At 49.3% G+C, this 20,997-nt stretch overlaps 1 protein-coding gene across 3 annotated transcripts; it reads right to left on the reverse strand.

The window, feature by feature from the left end:
* Positions 1-1,317: 1,317 nt before the first annotated feature.
* On the reverse strand, positions 1,318-19,607 carry PSMD11 (proteasome 26S subunit, non-ATPase 11). Of its 3 annotated transcripts, XM_080633649.1 has the most exons (14): positions 19,488-19,607; positions 17,400-17,501; positions 12,776-12,900; positions 10,610-10,681; positions 10,084-10,141; positions 8,551-8,745; positions 7,917-8,061; positions 7,644-7,704; positions 5,949-6,011; positions 5,263-5,388; positions 4,707-4,742; positions 3,535-3,586; positions 2,711-2,853; positions 1,319-2,632 (listed from the first exon to the last, which is right to left on the reverse strand). In XM_080633649.1, the coding sequence occupies exons 1-13, from the start codon at positions 19,576-19,578 to the stop codon at positions 2,711-2,713; spliced, it is 1,269 nt and encodes a 422-aa protein (XP_080489775.1). In that variant the 5' UTR covers positions 19,579-19,607; the 3' UTR covers positions 1,319-2,632. The 3 variants fall into 3 exon arrangements, with proteins under 3 accessions (XP_080489776.1, XP_080489777.1, XP_080489775.1); XM_080633650.1 differs by having other exon boundaries at positions 1,318-2,853; XM_080633651.1 differs by lacking the exon at positions 17,400-17,501 and having other exon boundaries at positions 1,318-2,632; positions 19,488-19,590.
* Between the last annotated feature and the right edge of the window lie 1,390 nt (positions 19,608-20,997).

Here is a 20,997-nt window from a genome sequence, read left to right on the forward strand (position 1 = left end):
CGCCCCCCACGGCCCGGACCACGCCCCAAGCGCATCCCTAAATGGCAATGGCCCCACCCAAGAAGCGCAGGTCCCGCCCCCCGGGCGGCCCCGCGGTCCCGGTGCCGGTTCCCAGCCGGGAGGAGCCCTCCCGGTGTCGCCGGTGCGGACCCAGCCCGGGGGAGCGCCCCGGGGCCGCCCTGGGGGAAATGATGAAAAAACAACGGAGAATTCAGATAAAACCAGAAATAAAACCTGAAACCCCCGCGCGCCAGCGCCCGCCCCAGCTCGGGCCGGGGCCCAGCGCCCGCACCGCCGCCTCCGCTGCGGCGTTTCAAAGGCTGGGACCTGGTTTAGGGAAAGCTCCGCCGGGCCCCGAGGGCCGCAGCTCAGCCCCGCTCGCTCTCGGCAGCACCGGAGCCCCCGCAGCGACCCCCCGAGGCCGCTCGGGCCCGGGCGTAGCGCAGCCGCTGGAGGCCGCAGGGCTTCAGCACCCGCCGCGGCGGGAGGAGCGGGACCGATGCTGCTGCAACGGCAACGGAATGGGGCAAAGCCTCACCCGGACCCCGCCTGATCGGGGTTCGGCCGAAACCGGGCCCGTCTGTACCCCTTCCTGCACGGAAGCCACTGACGCCGCAGACGCTTGGCTGCCGGTCCTCTTCCAACGAAGCAAAGGCTTCAAAACCCCCAAATCTCCCATTTCCTCCAGCCACAACCTCACCCTCCCGGCGTAAGGGCTGTCCCCAGAGGCACCCGTGGGTCCAGCCCTCCATGAACTTGGGGTTTAGTAAAGAAAACCTCACTCTGGGCCCAAGCTCTGCAGAAGCTTTTGCTTCTACCAGGGCTGGTGCTGAGCCAGGCCAGGCACTCAGAGCCATGCAGTGACAACCAGGGGAGTCCCTGATTCATCCTCTTCCTCCCATCCCAGATTCAGACCTTGCACTTGGCCTTGTTGAACCCCATGAGATTCACACGGTCTCACCGCTCCAGCCTGTCCAGGTCCCTCTGGATCCCACCCTTGCCTCCACTGTGTCAGCCACACCACAAAGCTATAATAGTAATTCATAACTTCATTTATAATAATACACCTTCATCCTGTAACTCTACTTGCTGTGCCAGGAACAGGTCCCAACCCCTGAATCTGCTCCTTAAAACACAGACCCTCCCATTCCGCATCTCAAACACCATCCCCAAACACTGCTCCCGTGAGCTCCAGCCTGTGTTGCCCATGCCCCTCCCTACATGCAGAGGGATCAGCACGCAAGGGGCCCCTTTCCTGCCTCCGCTGAAAACAGGAGACAGAAGCTTGAAAAAAAACGTATTTTATTGGAACTCATCTGAACATCAGATATACCTGGTGCTGGTTAGCAAGAACCGTTTGTACATTTGATATTGATGGTGCCAAAAACCCAAACAGCGACCGACGGGATGAGATGGAAATGAAATACGGCATAAAATCATAAAATGAGATGGCGGAGAGGTTAAAATGTGAACACAAAAGCAGAAAAAGAATCAGCCAGTCTAAAGAGTGAGTGAAGGCAAAATAGCTCCTGCCAGAACAGAACCCTTGTACAAAATAGGGGGTTTGTAAGAAAAACGTGGAGAGGGAAAGAGAGACAGAGGGAGGGAGATGGAGATGAGCAGGACAGAGCCGTGGAAGCTTACACTGCCCAAATGGCATTGAACCCAGCTCGAACCTCACTGGACAGTGACACATGCTGCAGCACGCCCTGCTCCACCCCACCTACCGACCCTGGCTCCTCATGGGCGCTGCTCTGGGACATTCCAGCCTGTCTCCCATCGGCTGTTGGGAACACAGAAGAACCCCAGCAGCAGCAGAGGTCAATGGGAGGCTGATGGGCACCAGGGTCTGGCTCCTGGAGGGAGGTGAAGCCTCGGGAACGCTGCACTCCCACTCTTCCTACCAGTGCGGGTGAGGAGAAGGATAAACACGGACATTCTAGTCTAGTCTAAACAGGAGCATGCAAACCAGGCCTCGGGGAGGAGCGCTGGCTCCTGCAGCACAACCCAGCCTTGGCAGCTGGAGAGGGCCGGGGCTGGCGCAGCACAGCAGCAGCTCCGCAGCACGGTCCTGGGGCACAGAAGCCATTGGGCACATCCCTGCGGAGCTGCTTTTGAGAGGATCGGAGGCCTTCAGGATTCAAAAACAAACCACCAGTCTGTACATTTTGGGTCTTTTTAGGTTCAGTACAAATGGAATCAACTTGGCTGTTACACACTGCAAGTCTCAACTTTGAGAGCAGAGGGAGAGATGAAACAACCTTGTTTTGGGCACCTACTGGTAACAAAACTTTGTCCCTGCTTAACTCTCTGCCATCCCTCAGGAAGTGGAAAGCACATGTTTAGGTAGTGTAAGCCTTTTTCCTTTTATTTAGAATACCCTCTTTGTTTAAACAATATTCCCCCCCCAGATACAAAGTTCGGCCAGTAAAGATTACATGGGAACTGGAACACGCATCGTATGGATACAGGATGCACTGGATGAGGAAGTTTAAAAACTTTCCGAGCGAAAAGTAGAACAAAGAAAAAAAAAAAAAAAAAAGAAAAAAAGAAAAAAAATCAAGTCTCCTAACATTTCCCAAGGTTTCACTCTCCTGTCACACACACGCTCCACATGACAGCAAATTCAGCTCTGCAAAGAGAAAACAGAGCCATGTCAATGCAGAGGAGACGCAGCGAGGCTCGAGGACGCAGCTCCGCTCTCACTCACCTATGTTAGCTTCTTGGCTTTGTTGTAGAGCGAATCCACTACTTTACTCATGTTCTGAATAGTCTCGAGGGCAGCTTCGTATGTTTTGTCTACAGGGGGTTCGTCGAAGATGATGAGGACTCCCTCGCCTTGGTCAAGGATGCCTGCGGGCACAACGCTGCAGTTATCCCAATGCATCACAGCTTCCACACAGCAGGAACGCAGGGATCTGCCCAGCCAACAGCCCTGGCTGGGTTTTGGCTGCACTGCATTAGCTGCAGCTTCCCCAGAGAAATGAAATCATCCCAGAGAGGAGCCTGACAAGACATCCAGGAGTTGCTTGTGCCTTGTGCCTGCACATTCCCCAACAGCCACTGTACCTGTGCCCAGGGGGTGGCTCAGACAAAACCCTTTGATAATTACACTATTTCCAGGTGCCAGATGGGCCCCACGGCTGCATTCCGCAATTTCCAAGCTGCTCGCTAACCCATGCACTTCCTTCAGCCACAGGTCTTGCTCAGCCAGAGCCAGAGGGGTTACTAAACTGACACTAGGGACAGTGCAAACATGAGCAGAGGCATTTCTGATAAGTCTCGAGCTTAACAAATCCATGGAGCGATAGAAGCAGCCTTCATGATAACAGAGTAACAGATAAACCCACCACTCTCTACTCTTCCCACACTGTTAACTTGCACGTCCCCCATGGGAAGCAGAGCAGAGCTGTCTGAGGAGGACACATGGGGCTCAGAGGTGCAGTGATAAGGAGGAGCCTATCCTCAGCTGGCTCACACACAGCCTGGCTGTGGGCAGTGAGGCAGTCAGGACTGAAGGATGCAGGGACTCACCATGAAATTTCTTGTCCAAGATCATTTGTGACAGTTTCCTTTCTACCTCAGCCTGAAATGGAAGCAGAAACATTAAAAGTCTCTCAGAACTATATAAAAGAAATGTGAATTTCACTATGCCACATTCAACAGCCCTGGTGGCATATAAGCGCTACCTAACACCAGCTATTTCATCACTGAACATGGTGTCAGGATAGGTCTCCCCTTGCACGTTGCTTTGATACTACCATATGCTTTAGATGACAGAGGAAATTAAGCAGTAGCTTTTAACGACAAGAGAACCAAGATGTCTTGCCCCCTGCTGCACAGAAGAGGGTGCATCTCATCCAGGCACTCACTAGGGGATGTGGAGCATTCTCACTTGGTTCAGCAAGTATTTAGTAAAGTGTTGGCCAAGCTTCATTTATGCCACTCAGTAGCAGGATGACCCCCTGCCCAGGCCTCACTGCAGGAGGGGGTGCTGGTTCTGCAGGTAAACTGCTGTCCAGCTTTTACTCAAGCTGTGTTAGACACCAAGGGCAAGCCTAGGGAAAAGACTGCACAGAGAGAGAATGAAGACACATGACGTAACAACCATAAGGGCAAAGCCTGGCATACTTCCACACCTCTGGCCTTAATGCCAACATAGGACAACAGCATTTTGGGATACAACTGGCTGGGACTACAGTGGCTTCTCCTAAAACTTAATCTGGTTGGGATTATCTGTAAAGCAGTTATTGCAATAGTCAGTGTGACACAGGCGTCCCTAATGGAACTGCAGAGGGATTAGCTGGATCCTGTATCTTAGGGGTCTAAGAAAGGTTCCTCTGGGTGCACTCATCAGGATTAAACGCAGGTCAGCAGGGAAAACTGAACTGGCCACAACAGGAGCTGTTACTAGAGCAGAGGAAAGTCTGCCTCCAGTAAAAAGCAAGTGCTAACAACAGGAGTAAAACCCACATGAAGGAAGGTGAGGTTACAGCTAGTAACAAGTCCAGTGCAGAAGAAGCCAGTCTGATGCCTCCTGGGGACTGTCCATGTTAAAGTTCAGTTTCCAAGAGTGGTATTTGCCGGTGAATGCTGTGGAGCTGATCTGTCAGACTTAGTAGCCTACAGCCCTGTGGCAACTGCCATCTGACCTCAATTCCTTTGCCCTCTTAAGATGTGCCACCAATTTCTAGTGATGTTCTTACCTTTGACAGCTTGATGAGGCTGGATATGTGTTCAATCTATAAGAGAGACCAATAGAGTTAAGTAAATCTTTAGCTGCATTTTTGACACACAATACCAACTATGGGGTTCTTCCATCTCCAATGGCTTTGCAGCTTAATGTCCTTCAGCTTTCACATCCAATTTTAGCTGAAGATGGACTAGACACCTAAACCCATTTCACTCTGAAACATGAAATAACAGGTTTTCTCCAAGATTACTGCAGCTTTATCCATGCCATGTGAGAGCCCTGAAAAGCCAAAGTCTGTTACCTTCAGTGCTAAAAGCATGTCCACCTTCAGTGTGGAGGGTGGACACTAAGTGAAACAGGTGGAAAGGGCAATGACTTCAAAATGTGGGTTTCCAAAGTTCCCCTCAGCTCTCTCCTTACCATTTTTAGGCTGAACATGATGAACCCTGAGCTCTGGAACTGCTGAGTCACTCCAAGTAAGAAGTGTTTTGTATGGGAACAAGTCCCTCATCCACCAGCAGCAGAGGACAGAGGTGCCAGTGTATTGCTGTGCTTGCTGGAACATTTACCTGTACTCTGGAGAAGGGTTCGATGACTCTGATCAGGTTTTGTTCCAATAAGTTATCGTAGAGCTTAGCCAAGTGAGTGTTAATGATGGGGTCGTCCCTGAGCTCCACCTTATAGTCTGTCAGAGCCTGCAGAAAACACAATGGGATCAAACAACTGACGTAGCAACAGGTCTCCTGTCCCTAAGGTCCCCTAAGTCTGAAACAAGTCTTCTCTCCCTGCCCAGCAAAGTATCAGTGGCTAATCCAATCCCATAACTTAGCTAAAAGGCCAGGAGGTCACAACAGCCTGGCAGCCTTTCAAGCATCTTTCATCTTTACACTGCTGAAGCTTAGCAAGAGAATCTCTGGTTTCCACTCAGGAGACAGGATTGTTTCCTGACATGGGAATCCTCTCCCTTATCTCTGTGGTATTCTTGCTGAAGCCAGAAAATGCACATCTCAGTGAACAGCACCAAAAGCTGTTAAAAATAAATAAATAAATAAAGGGGGAACGCCCCTAGTTTCCAGCCAGCTATTACTCCCCATGCTGCAAAAACCAACCTGGTTAACTATGGTGGGGCACGTGTTGATGCACTGTTGCTTTCTTTGAATGTCTTTATGGTTTCCTGCTGTGGAATGTAACGGCTCCTACCACTCTCCAAACCTGGCATTTCCAGGCAGGCCTCATTCTCTGTCTCCGGACTCACCTTTTCAAAATCGGCCAGCGATCGGTTCTTGCTGGCCTGTGCCACACATTTTAGTGCTTCTGTCTGCAGAGAAAGAAAATGAGAGGTTATTTTCCTGGGTTCTCCTCTCAGTGTTATTATGCCAACTGTGCAGTATACTGGAAACGTGCTTAAGCAGCAAAATGGGAATGTTCCTCTTGCTATAAAGCCATGTCAGTGTGACTTCCACACAGGCAGAGTAAGAACAGCTGCTCGTAAGGAGAACATGCGGAGCAGCTGCAGGACACAGCATGAAATCAGCTCCACAGAAACAAAGACCTCGAGCTGTGCAAGGTTTGGGAACACCAGCTGCAGTTCCTATCAGGTTGCAGGTTGGGAGCAAGTTTGATCCAATTCTGCAGAAAAGTGAACATTCTGGCACTTGCTTAATGAACATGGCCATTTTCAGCCCATAAGCTGTGTGTCTCCTTCAGCATGTCCCACTTCCTCTGCTGAGAAGCAGAAGCATGGCAGAAGTCCTCTGGACACCCTATCATGGACAGCATCAGAAAATGTTTCTTGTCCACCTCACAGCTGCTGAAACAAAGCAAAACTCAGCCACAACCAAACTACCATATTTATAGTGAACAGAACAGTAACACCTCCAGAAGAACAGTGTCCAAGTGGTGAGAGGCATAAGCTCACGGGACACGCAGGACAGCCCAGTGGCTGTGGTGCATCAGGCCCAGGCTTCTGCAGCCACCTCTCCCAGTGAGCTGCCCCAAGGCTGTCCAATTTGCCTCTGCTCCCCCAGCTCCGTTTCCACAGCTGCTGCAGGAACTTGCCATCAGTGCTGAATCAGGAGGCCAGGGCAGGGACCAGCTGAGATTTCCTGTACAGCACTTCCCTCGGGCTCTGAACAGGAGCCTCCAACCCAGCTGCCACCCAGGGGAAGCAGACAAAGCAGGACCAGAGCTGCCCTACATGATCTAGCAGGGATAATGCAGGGATATCCCCACTCCAGACTCTTTTCTAGCACATATGCTCACCAACCTCCTCTACTAAAGAGCTTCCCTGGTCCTCTGTGAAGTAGATGAGTATCAGCTCCTGCGTCAAAGTAAATAACTGGCTGGCCAAAGCCACTGAGCATATCAGTGTGTAAGCCTGGCTCAGACCCTGGCACGCTTGGCTTTTGGCCCTGTACTTACATAAGTATCCCTGGATTTAATACGGAGACAGCTTCACAGACTGGCAAGTTAACATGTTAGAATAAACACTTGATTTAACAGCTCCCCAGCTGCTTGGCTTCCACCTTGCAGTCATCTAGGTCTCAAGCTGCTCAGCTATGCTGCTATGAATGGGTTTTCAGGACTTGCTACAACACAAGTAAAAACAATGAGTAACTTGGATTTAAATCCATCAGCTCCATTGCTGCAGAGCTGGCAAGGGTTGCGACACGAGTACCTCAGGGCATTAGGCATTTAGTAGTTCATGAAGAAAGCAGGGAGGAAAAAAACAGAAAACTGAGCAGGCCAGGTTGTGAGAATCACTGTATTCCCTTTGAAGGCAACTGACTTATGGTAATTACTCCTGGTAATTTAATCAGTTCTGGATCTCATTCAGGACACTCAGATGCAAAGGGTATTTTGGTATGAAAAGACCAACGTTTTTGACAAAACAGCATGACACCATATTCTCAGAGATAATAGGAAGATAGAAAGGATGAAGTTTCTATACCTGTCTTCCTGCATACCGCAGAGCGAGCTTCCCACTCACTAATGCTTGCACATCTTCTGGGCTAGAGAGGGGAGGGAAGAGAGCACTTACTCAACAACACAGCTTTAACCTAAGGGTGTCTCCAAAATACCCGACTGACAGCAAATTACTACAATTCAAGTAACATTGTATCAGAAGCACAGATTAGGTCATAAAGACAATTAGAGTCACAAGCAAAAAGCCTTTCCCATTTAAATGTAAGAAGTATTCTTCACAGAACCATTTGCCACGTACATGTTCAGCATGATTTTGCACAGCAACATGTATTTGAGTGCAGTGATGGCTTTTGGGTTGTCAATTGAATCATATCCCTCAAATGCCTCATAAAAATATGAATAAGCTGTTTTCCAGTCCTTCTCTTCTGCTGCATGGATAATACCTGTAGAGAAGAACAAAAAGGCAGGCATCAGAGTTTATTGTGAATGTGACGAAAAAGACAGAACAATTTGGATGTCCAGTGCTTTATCTGGTACTTCAGTAGAGGGAATCTTTCCTTCTGTGCCTCCCTTTACCTTATCTCTACCAGGAGAACATCTATGTCCTTCTCTTAAGGGGACAGTTGAGAGCACTCCAGGTAAGTGCCTGCAAATTAGGTCAGAAACAACAGTTGTACTAACACAGTGTACTGTGAACGCTCAGGGAGATTATGGACCCTCTGTCACTGGACACTTTCAAGAACAGGCTGATAAAAACATTTGTCAGGAACAATGTAATTACAGCTGATCCTGCTCAGAGGCAGCTGGGCAGACTTGTGGGTATTCAGGTCCCACCTAGCATCATTTTCTATGATTCACTCAGGAAAGAACAAATACCAGTCAACCAATGCATCACAAGGCCCAGAACTTCCCCTCCTCCTGAAGGGCTTTACCTGACTGCATGTCTAACGCTGCTTGCAGCTTGGGTGGACAGTAGATTGCGTTGGCTGTGGTTCGTGCAGAGGTTAAGGCTGCTCTTGCTTTTGGCAGATTGCTCAGGGCATGGTAAGTCTTACTTTCTAGCAGCTGCACTTCCACCAGCAATGCTTTGTCATCCATCTTTTTCAATTCCCGAAGAAGCTGGGAGCCTAGCAGTGGGAAAGAACAAGATTACCTTTGTAATCTGCTCTGCATCAACAACTACACAAACCAAGTCTTTCCAGATGACACCCTTCTTCTCCCACAGCAGGGCAGGCTTTCAGGAAGAAAGGCTAGGCTTATACAACCTGTTCTTCCAAGAAGAAACAGGGGAGAGGAAATAATAGTGGGTCAGTGTCAGTCCACAGCTGGAGAATGAACTAGCTTTTTTAGAGCAAGCAGAGATGAGAACTTCATCCTCACTTGCTATGCTCAGAAGCTGAAAACCATGGCTAAAACTGCATAAATAGGTGGAAGAGAAAGCACGCTCCCTAGAAACACCTCACAGGCACTCTGCTTGAACCTGTTCCCTGCAGACACAACCACATCAGCCACACAGAAATGCTAGCACCAACACTTGACACCTCCAAAGAGCCTTCGGAGAGGCTGTCCTATGGCGGGCCTTCACAGCTCCCTATGCTGTACGCCCATCATCCAAGTGATTAATTTACTGAAGCACAGCTTTGGAGTGTGGAGTCTGATCAGTTTAAACCTGAGTTCGTGACACATCTGTATGCAAACCAATTCTAACTTGATAGCTAATTCTGTGCACTTTACATAACTTGATATTCAGATCAGATCCAAGTCACCCACAGAACACTGGACGCAACATGCTCTTGCCACCACACTGTTTAAGTTATGGGTCCCTGGTGAGATGGGTGAATACTTCTGTCCATGCCAGTGCACTCACCCACATACTGAGCTGGCAGAGCAGTCTGTACAACCCAGCTTAAACCTCATCTTACAATACCACAGTCATGTGCAAAATGAGCGTCTAAACAGCACCGAAGGCAGCTGGGACATAGAGCTGACCTGCTTCACTCTGCCTTGCAGCAGAACAGGAGGGTTAATTACCCCATCTCAGGTGGTGCAGAAGCAAATTCTTGAAGCCTTTACACTACTGCACAAGAGCTTGTCTAATTACATCCTTAGAGGTTTGCCATTTCCTGGCATTACTACTGCTTTTACTGTGTTATTTGGGCAAAACTCTCTGACCGCAGCATTGTACTACGTACTTTCCAGCAGGAGCCAAACCTGATGGCCTTTAACAGGATACAGCTCGTCTCTGCTTCCAAAATTATTGGAAATGAACAAATGCTGAGAATAAAAAGATACCTAACAGCTGTTACCATCAAGCTATAGCAAAACATGGCAGAACAGGTACAGTTCCGAAAAATCAACGCCCCAGTCCTACAAAACTTAAGAGGCATGACGCATTATTTCCCTTGTCAGCCTCAAGACTAACCCCAAAGCCAAGATCTACTACCACCACCTAGTGGAAGACTCACCTAGTTGCAGTGCTTCTTGGTACCTCTTGGTATCGAAGTACAAAGAGACCAGCCTCGCCTGGAGAACAGAAAAGGAACTGCTGTGAGGGAAGCCAAAGAGAGGTAGCACAGATTTATTCTGTAAAATGAAACTTCATATTCTTATCTCACAGACTTCACTAAATTCGTTTGTGTTCATTAAATTATATGGTCCAGTTCTGCAAGCTCTACCATTTGCAAGATCAGCCAGTCTAAAGACAACAGGTAAAATCCTGCCTCTTCAAGAAGAGTCACTAACTTTAACACTTATCATAGAACAATAGAATGCTTTGGGTTCAAAGGGACCTTAAGATCATCCAGTTCCAACCCCCTGCCATGGGCAGGGACACCTCACCCTCAACAGGTTGCCCAAGGCCCCATCCAGCCTGGCCTTATCACCCATATATTACATGTACAAAGACCTGGACAACACACAAGTTTTACAGGTATTAAATGTGATAAAGGGAAGACCCTATTACACAGGTTTGGGATCCACAATGTAACATACCTCCAGAGCCTGACGTAGGAAAGTCCTCTTCTCTGATTTGGCCCATTCAATACACTCTAAACACAGGTCAACCTTAAAGGGAGCAGAAAGAAATGTGTAAAGCCTTCTGCTGCCCCTCTTTAAAACAGCAGTATGCTTCAATCATTTCCTACAAAGCAACAGAAATACAACAAAGCCTGAATCTCCACAATGTAGTTTAAGGAAGCAAAATCATTCCTCGCTCAAATGTTGCACTAGCGCAGGCTGGCAGCCTTCAGCATTAGTGCCTACCCAAAACACTTCTTTCAATACTAGCAGGGTAAGTGGGGTTTTATAGTTCATCACTGATGAGAACTGCAGTTCACCAGTGCAAGGTTAACAGGCTTCTCACCAAAGACTCGCTGGTAACCACACATGGAACACTATAGCCTCAGGCTGCATCACATTGAAATCAGAGTTTAAAGTCACAGAAACATTGTGCAAAATGACACAGGCCAGCTAAATTGTGCTATGGATTTTCATATTCCATTTGAAAGATTAACTTCCTGCACTTTGTAGCAACATTCACAGTATGATACCGCTTATATATTGCAAGAGGAAGTAAAGTTCAGAAAGCAAACTAAGGCTGAATTTAAGCTTTAGCAGTCACAAAACCCAACAGACCACCTTCTTCAATTCCTTTTCTAACGCATTTGGCTTCCAATAACTTTTTCTGGCCACCAGGGACAACCCTCCCACACTGGAATATGAAAATAAAGATTTGGCTTCCAAAGTTTCGCCAGTAAAAATTACTGCTGAAACCCTAACAGCATTTCTGAGACAGCTGTGTTTTTGTTGGAAATAAAACCATCTGGGCACATGAGAACTGATTCTGCCTTAGGGCAAGGGATGGACGAGAAGACTTTGAGGTCCCTTACAGCATGTGTTGCTCCATTTCACTCAGCTATAGAAAAAACTGTATTTTCAATTGCTGTACAAATAAAAGAAAATAAAGTGCACGTGTTTTAGGGCTTAAATATGCCAGATCACATGTGTTCTTTAGCAGTACTAAGCAACAGAGGTGCTGGGCTCCACTGTCTGCAGCAGTCAGGAGCCAGGAGCCAGTCAGCAAGTGACACTGGATGTTTCATCCACTACTTCAAAGCAGAGTGAAGGCACCCAGTGGCTTCTCATGCTTTTAAGACTGTTGTGATTCCCTTGATGAATAAAGCAGTCATGTTCTCACTCCATTAGAAGAGGGTGTCAATTTAGTACTGTTCAGTAGTATACAGTAAGAGGTGCTAGGCTCAGGAATGCCTTTTCCCAAATCTCTCAATCACAGCTCTTTCTGGAACAGCTCTGTAGCTGCACCACACTGCAGGGCTTGTCAGCTGCTCAATACAGCTTATTAAATGGGGACACTTTATGAAAAGCCATTATGAAGTATCAATTTATTGCACAGTGATAGCTGGAGCATTAAGAGCTGGAGAAAACTCTAATTTCATTGCTTTACTGGACTCTTGGGAGTTGTCTTAACATACATCTCACTGAGGAAGCAAATGTCCCTCTGAACAGGCATGGAAACTACTGAGGACTGCTTCATCAAGAACCTCACAGGTTAGGTGTCATAATTACTTGAGGTTTTGGGGTTGGCTTCAGAATATGCTTGAAAGCAAATAATTTTACTAACTTGGCCATGTTTCCATCGCTGTTACTCCAAGTTCTTCTCCCACCATAAAAAGCCACCTTTTGGGACTGCATCCAAATACCATAATTTTTATCAAGTTACCTTTAGAAGAAGTGTGAAGTCATTTTCTCCCAATGTCTTCAGGGGTTCCCTTCTCACCTGCACATTCTACCCCACCTCCCTTAACCTCTTCCATTAAAGAAGATGCGCAAAAGATTCTGTCACCATTTACGGTAATGTCACACTACAAACTACTACTGATGCTGTGCACCTAACAGCAAGCAACACAAATCAAACTGCCCAGGGCAAGAGTTACTCCTAGCCTGCAGGAGGATAAGGCTTGCAGACAAACATGATTATGAGTGAATTAAATTATCTAATGTTTTATTAATAGAATCTATCCAAATGCATTAAATGAATGTTTCCTGACATGAATAATTCTTCAGTGTGGAGTAAACTGGGTCAGATAATGGTGTTAGAGGCTTTTGAGGGACAGACTACTGATGAAGTTTAAATCTCACCTCCTGTCCTGTCGCTGCCTCCATGTCAAGGAACAGATCGAGCAGGGATCGGACTAAGCGGGCAGCCTTTGCTTTGCTGATGGAGTTCAAGAAGGGTCGAACATACTTCAGGAGTCCTCCCAGCTCTGCGTACAGCAAAATAAAATCATGAAATGCAACCACACAGCCAAAAGTTCCACTTGACATATCTATACACAGCAGTATTTATTAAACTGGTTGATTATTACATCAAAAAGTTTATAAGCAGTCTCTCAAACACATTTACAAGAAAAGAGCAACTGAGAAGTGAGTGCTGAGCTCCTGTGTCACCCGTACAGCACACATTTCCCGTTACTTCATTTCACCCAATTATAACACCATTTGTAACTACACTTGCCCCAGGCATGCTTTAAAAATGGAGGAATCTGTTAAATGCTTTGAGCTTTTTCTATAAAATGGAGTTTATAGTTTAAGTATGTTTTTACTGACTCACAGCGTGATGTTTCACTCTGCCACACCAGCCAGCCCTAGAAAGTCCGATACACCCTGTGCTCTGCTGCTGAGCAAATGACAGTTCTTAAGACTTCAACTACCCCCATCATCCTGTTAGATCTTACTTAACCAGACTGCTGTTTCTCCTACTCCCATTAGTAGCTTACAGTTACAAAGCTAGTCTCAAGCCCACAAAGGAAAAGTCTTTCTTTATGAAGAAATACACTTAAAGTGTCATTCCTACAGAGCAGAGAACGCAGTAGTCTATGTCTTGGCAGTTTCAGGACTCCACGTCAGCAGGAGCAGAAGGGAGTTACTTCTTGGAATCGCACAGCACAAGTGAGAAGCTTTCTCCTTCTCCAGCAGGTCAAGGGAGGGGATTGTCCTCCTCTGCTGTGCTCTGGGGAAACCCCCCTCCCACAGTCTTATTGGGCTTGGAAGAGAAGCAGCCCTAAAGCTGGAGTTGCCCAGAAGCTGGTTCTTATGCTCTTCCTTGATGCAAATAACACAAACACTAAAAAACACTGCACTTAGCACAGGGAACAGGTCGGCTTCTTATCAGGTCACAGCACCATATCCTTATAGCTTTGAGCTCTGTAACTAAGAATTTGCCAGTTCTCAGTCTGTCATCAAGGCAGAGAGACTCTCAGTGAGATCTACCAACTCTCAACTACTGCGAGATACAAACTCTTCCTACAGTACATCGCTGCACTACACCCGCTCCTCAGAATCAACCACATCCGTGTTTTTAGTGCCAAACACACTCTTCTATACAAGAAAGGAACTTTAGGAAAAGAAAAGCCCATACTGCAGTACTTCCCTTTCTGGTGACTTGCTCAACACTTGCCCAAGAATTCACTGGAAAACAGATCTGATGTCAACAGCTAGAATATATCTGTACATTTTGCAAACTACACATTTAGCCATGCAAGCTCCGAGTTCCACATTTAGCCATGCAAGCTCAAAGTTCCCATAGAAATTTCTCTTTCCCACCAATGTAACTGTCAACTATTTTTAGGATTCTTTTTTTTTTTTACTTGCTTGGTAAAGGGGTGTGATTGACAGCTCCAGGGAAGTGATGAGCAGGAGCTCTGCTGCTCATCCTCAGACAAAGTGCTTCCACAGCTAACATGCCATGTACCCGAATTCCTGCTCTGAGTTTTTTCCAATCCTATTGTTTAAAGCAATGCTATAAAAATCTAGAACTGTCCTAAAAAACCATAACTAATTTACAAGTTCAACCCTTTATCTCTACCAAGCAGATGATAAAGAGGCCGTTTGTATTACTGTTGTTGTTAAATAAAGCCCGTAGATCAATAGAAGTTAGTCCTCTAAAAACTATACGTTCATTTCCCACTCTCCACTAGTCAGTTTTAACTTTCAAACCCCACCAAAGTGCAGCTGATTTTCTCCCAGATCCCTTCATCTCTGAGCAGTTACACTTGAAAACAGCCACTGAGCCACTGCAACACCTCAAATCCACCAAAGAAATTCCACTTGCTAAAACTAAACCACACACAACAAGAGCTACAATGAGGGGACCTGCTTCATTTGGGCCAGAAACTGCTCAGTCTCGGTCATTTCCTTGTGAGGTTGAGAAGCGTTGGATTCACTCCCATTGGATCTGAGCTCTGTGTGTCTGCCTGAAGCTAGCATCTTTGGGAAGGGTTGTACCTGCTGAAGATGCTGCTGCCCCTGACTGCTCCTCACTCCTATAGCCTGCTTCATCCTAAAAAGCACACAGAAAGGAAAGGTGACAGTCTTTCCCACATCTCTGAGCTGTGGCACCCTATTTCTTCATCCCACATCCTCACTATGTGTCTCCAGAAAGCACAACCTGATCATCCCACTCAGATCTACACACACACAACTGGCTTCTTAGCGTTGTCAAATTCCTTTTCTTCAGCATATTGTTGATCTGCAGCTTAGTGCTTCCTTTAATAGATTTCAAGCACATTTCACATTTGCTCCTTCGTAAACCTGGATTTGATGAATTAACATTGACATTTTCAATTATTTAGCCTTCCCCTTAAAAAAAAGAAATCTATTAGCTAGCCACGAGAATACACTGAAGGTCTTTATACTCCTGTAAGACTTTGGCTTAATCTCAAAACTATTCCAAGTTCTGCAACAGTAACAACTCTTCTCCGGGGTTTCTCCACACCAGCAGCACATCCACACATTTACTTGAAGAGATACTTCTGTTGATTTCTCCCTTTTTAGCCCAAACACACTCATCTTCCCTGGTGCAGGAGTAAAGCCAACTTTAGTTATCTCTACAGAAGCAAACACAAGAGTGCAAAGGGCATCTGTACAGCACAGACACCTATTACTGAGTTAAAGGACCTCAAGTCAATTAATATTCAATTAGAGAAATTGGCACTTGCACAGCAAGCTTCATTTGCTCCAAATTCTAACTGTGGGAAGAGATGAACTGTGTGCTGGAAGGGCTTATTTTTCTCCACTGACTACAAAACCAGCTCACAGTAGGAAATCAGACGTGGACATCTATAGTTAGGTGAGATGAATAGCACCTCTGTTTCCAGCACTAATCTAAGTGCAAGTACTCTACTTTGTCACAGGCTCTGCTCAACTGCAAATCACAAGTGGATCAGTGTCCAGAATGCTCAAACACATGCAGACATGGGCAGATGAATGGCCAAGTCAAAACAGATGTTTACAAGACAGCAGGACACCAAGAGTGCATTTCAGAGGAAAGATACAACTAAGATCTTGATCAGTGGGTATCAGAGACCTCACACTGCTCTCCATGAACTATTCCAACATTAGCTCTCATCTCCCAGTTGAACTTCAGTTCGATTAAACCTTCTGCTGCCTGCCTTCCTCAACCAGTTTCAGACTGTTAAAAGCATACATGCTTCACTTCACATTCTGAATCACTGTTGTGCATGGTTAGAAAACATCAGGGCTATACTACGGCAAACTGCCTGCCATGGATAGATACACCACATCTGTACAAAGTGTATCAGCTCCTACAGCACTCGAGGTGAAAGGCGCTGCAGAAAAGGCCAGAGCATTCCCCAGCAAAAGAAACAAAACCAACCTGCTGAGTACAAGAGAACACACACACCGCCCTGAGCCTTCCAGGAAACAGGAGACATGAACAGATTCCAATAAAAAGAATTGTGGAATAGGGAACTCTACTCCATTTCTGTCCTTTCATACATTCACAAACAGGACTGTTGAATCTTGCTCCTGTGTACAGCTGGGCAAGGATGTAATGTTTCAGCAGATAAATCACAGAATCAGAGAGTTGTCTGGGTTGGAAAGGACCTTACAGCTCCTCCAGCTCCAACCTCTGCCACAGGCAGGGACACCTTCCACTGGAGCAGCTTGCTCCAAGCCCCTGTGTCCAACCTGGCCTTGAACACTGCCAGGGATGGGGCAGCCACAGCTTCTCTGGGCACCCTGGGCCAGCGCCTCAGCACCCTCACAGGGAAGAGCTTCTGCCTAAGAGCTCAGCTCAGTCTCCCCTCTGGCAGGTTAAAGCCATTCCCCTTGGCCTGGCCCTACAGGCCCTTGCCCAAAGCCCCTCCCCAGGTTTCCTGCAGCCCCTTTAGGCACTGGAGCTGCTCTAAGGTCTCTTCTTCAGAAGCCTTCTCTTCTCCAGGCTGAACCAGCCCAGCTCTCTCAGCCTGGCTCCAGAGCAGAGCTGCTTCAGCCCTCACAGCATCTCCAGGGCCTCCTCTGGACTTGCTCCAGCAGCTCCACATCCCTCTGGTGTTGTTGCCCCAGAGCTGGATCAGAACTGCAGGAGGGCTCTCACATCAATTCAATCAAGTACAAGCTGCTGGTGAGTAAGGATGTTTTGGGACAAACCTTCCAATTTGAAACAAGGCCTTCAGAAACTTCTCATCTCAAACATAACTTAACAAAACTTTATCCACCTGTATTAAAATGGCCACACATCAAAGAGTCAGGAACTACACTGCCCAATGGATAAGCAATCTTTTGGAATAGCAGGACAAGTAACATGCAATTAGCATTTTATGCTGTTTATCTAGTCCTGTCTCCAAGAGAACATTCCCTGCCAAAACCTGCTTTTATTTCCATCTCATCAAATAAGGAGACAACATCAATCTGAATGTATGTGTCTCTCACCCATTACCTCAGTTACTTATTTCACGCTCACCTTCTGCCTGCCCAGTCTTGGCCAAAAGCGAGCCCAGCTCCAGGATGCTCTGCTCCTTGACTTGCACCGCTTCTTCATCATTCTCCTGGACATCACGTTTCACTAGGAAAAGAGTTGAGAAGCTACCTTTAATGCTGTTTCAGTTAGAGGATAATCATTACTCCTCAGCTCCTGGAAAGGCACCAGCAAAAGTAACTGTTACAACAGGCTAGAGTGAGATCTGGAAAGCAGATTATGTGGAAAGTTTAAAGGTGCAACTCCAAGTGCTTCATCTGTACTGCACAAAGGCTTTAATCCAGCTGACAGATACAGCTGCAAGCTCCAACTTGAATATAACTTAGGTTTTGAAGTATTCTCATTAAGCTTGTCCAGCTATTCAAGTTTCACTAAAAAGCATCACCACGCAACAGACCCTCCCTGCTGAAAGCACAAAACCCAGGGGAAGAAATGCAATGGGATTTCCAGGGCTGGGTGTGCTGGTTTGGCCATTCCTGATGTTGCTGCTTTGTGTACCAAGTTGTGATCCCGCGGTGCAAATGCAGCACAAGAACAACATCAGCTCTGTGAGCAGGGTGAGTCTGTGCTCCTCGCTCAGGAGCGGATCGTGTGTTACAACTGTGGCAGGAGGCAGCACTCCTTCCCACACTGAACTCCAACAATCTAATCAGCACTGTGTACCAACGTGAGTAACTGCCCCTGAAGTACACAGAAGGCCCAAATGACACACAGGAGCACCAAACCTGTGTTTACACAACAGGATTTTCATGTAAGTCAGCCACAAAACAACACTTTCTTCCCTGCCACCTACTACCACAGAAACATTCATCTCCACCATCCAACCTGTACACACACAGCCCAACTCCGTTGCCCTACTCTGCAAAGGGAGCTGGGATCCTCTGTGCAGCCCCTGAGTGCAGGCTGCAGCCTTCAGCCCCCATAACCAAACACATGAGGTGTCAGCAGCAAAATAACTTTGCTCTCAAGGGGAGCACCCCAGCACTGGGGGGTTCTCAGGCCTGCTCCAGCTCACACCGCCCGGCAGCACAAGCTGATTCACTCCTGAGCCTGACTGGTTGTAGGTGTGTTGACAGGCTTGAGAACACCAACTACTAATTAACCAGTCAAACACCGAGAGGGGTGAGCAACTTGCACAGACCATAGAGTCATTCCCATTTCAAGGTGTAGCACAGACATCAGGAAACACTCATTTGCCCGCTGCAGCGGGGTGACAGCAGGTCACAGCACCCTTTCGCCAAAGTCACCACGTGTTAGCAGAAGCAAGAATTACTCTTTCAAACATCAGTTTCGAACGCAGCCCCTCTCCCTGCCCTGTACACACTGATAAAGAGGGATGTCCACACCATGCCTACAAACCACTCGACAGCACCAACATCTTGGCACCACTAAATGTCCGAGACAGCCCAACAAGGTGACTGATGCCAACAGCATCGGTCTTGAAACAAGCACAGGTTAAAACTCCAGACACAGCCCAACAGAAACTCCCCAAAACTTCCTGCACGGGGCCGAGAAGGTAATTGAAATACCGGGTGGATTTTAGCGTTACCAGAGGGAATATCGCTCCCAGCAGAGCTTTCTCTTCCTCCAGCACGCTGAGGGCCCGCCGCAAACCCCGGACGCTGGAACAACGCAACCCGGTAAGCACAGAGCCGGCAACGGCGGTCTCCTGCCCGCACCGCTCGGCCGCAGCCCCGGTACGCGCCGCTCCCCGTGTTTCAGGGCAGACAAGCTCACACACCGCTGCGCCGGGGACACACCGCGCTGAAAGGGGAGCAGAAGCCGGCCCGAGCCGCGGGGCTCCGCTGACAGGCTCCGGGCTCGGCCGCCCGCTCCTCCTGGCAGCTCCCGGCCCGCGGGGCCACCACCGGCGGCGGGCAGCGGCCCGGCCCCGTGGTGCGGGTGCAGGCCCCGCGTCGGTGAAGCGCACCGGGCCGGGCCGGTGCAGCTGGGCCCAGGCCTCGCTCCCGTCCGGCTCGCACGGTGAGTCAGCAGCCGCCGGCGGCGGCGGGCAGCAGGCGGCGGCGGGCGGGCGATGGCGGCGGGCGGCGCGGCAGCAGCGGCGACGCTCACCTATGGAGTGCAGGATGCCGATGGAGGCCTCGCGGTCGGTGGAGAGCAGGGACTGGGCGCGCTGGAACTCCAGCACCGCCGCTGCCGCCATCTTACCGCTCCCTCACTCCCTCCTCGGCGCCACACCGGAAGCAGCCGGAGAGGGGAAGCCCCTTCCGGGGAAGAGGTCCCGAGGCATGACGGGAGTCGTAGTCCCGGCGGCGGAGCCCGTGGGACGGAGGGGCGGGGCCTGGGGGCGGGGCCCTACGCTGAATGGGCGTGGCCTGTGATGGGGGCTTGGCCGGGGAGCCCCTGGCGGCGGGCGGGGGCCTCCATGCGCGGCTTGTGCGGATCCCGGGCACCGAGGCCCCGCTGAGCCAGAGGGGGGTCGGGTCCCACCGGGACACCCGCACCCGGGGTCCGAGCTCCCCCACGCGGCGGAGGAGGGGGCTGCAGTGAATGCCTCACCCCCGCCGCTGCGACCCGGCAGGTCCCGGGGGAACCCGGGAATGGAGGCGGGGACCGGTCGAGTGGAGGGGCGCGGCGGGGCAGGGAGCGCCCGCATCCCGACACCGGTCCTGGTGGGCAGCACACGGTGGCAGAGGCCTTGGTGCCTCTCCCAGCCGTTCTCACCTCCCCTTCCCACGCTGGGACCCCGGAGCAGGGCTGCGGGAAAGCCGGCGATTCTGCAGAAAGACCCCAAAATCACCCCTCGAAACCCACCCATGGCCACCCCCGTCCCTGACCCTGTCCCAGACGAGCTGGGGTGAGCATCCCTGCGGATCAGTACCTGCCGACCACTGGAAAAGCAGATTAAACACCTTGAAGGTTCAGTTTGATCTCAAACAGGGAACAGCAGCAGCCCCCCAGGATTCAGGGAGCCCCTGCCCCCCCCGTGCCATCGCACCCACCTGGGTGTGACAGCTCGGGGACAGGCAGTGTTCGGTGTGGGGAGATGGCAACAGACACAGGGACTTATTCCTGCGATGAGCAAGGCTTTGCACCTCAACCATGGGGCCGGCGCTGAGACCGGACCCACCGCACAGCTCATCACACCGATGGCAGCCCGATTCCGCAGTACCGGCATGGATCCAGCCCCGCGTCCCCAGAACTGCGGCTAAAGAAACACCTCAAAACTGGAGGGACGACGCATTTTGGGTTATTAAACCAGACACCGGCTTTAATGAATCCATCCCCCCAAAACCAAAGAGCATTAAATGAGTTTTGAACCACGGTTTGCAGAAGATAAAACCAACAACCCCCGTTCGCCTCCAAACCCCGCGGGCGCGGGCGGGTGCCACAGCGGGCAGCAGAGGGAGGTGCAGGCAAAGGCACGGCCCTGTGGCGCTGCCTGAGAGCCCTTCCTCACTGCATCCCTCCATCCACCCATCCCTCCCTCCATCCACCCATCCCTCCCTCCATCCATCCATCCATCCATCCATCCATGGTCTGTGCATGGCGTGTGCATGCACACGGGAAGGCTGCTCGTGGGCCTGGGGTGTGAGCATGTGTACGGGGGGTGAAGCCAACA

The sequence above is a fragment of the Psittacula echo genome, assembly GCF_963264785.1.
Source record: "Psittacula echo genome assembly, chromosome: 23".
Classification (NCBI taxonomy): domain Eukaryota; kingdom Metazoa; phylum Chordata; class Aves; order Psittaciformes; family Psittacidae; genus Psittacula; species Psittacula echo.

Coding starts and splice junctions, on each gene's coding strand:
- PSMD11 (XM_080633650.1), bottom strand. CDS start 19,578: ATGGCGGCAGCGGCGGTGCTGGAGTTCCAGCGCGCCCAGTCCCTGCTC. Junction 12,901..17,399: donor CAAGACTGGGCAGGCAGAAG/GTGAGCGTGAAA, acceptor TGCTGTACGCAG/AGCTGGGAGGACTCCTGAAG. Junction 7,705..7,916: donor TGCAAAATCATGCTGAACAT/GTACGTGGCAAA, acceptor TCCCCTCTCTAG/CCCAGAAGATGTGCAAGCAT.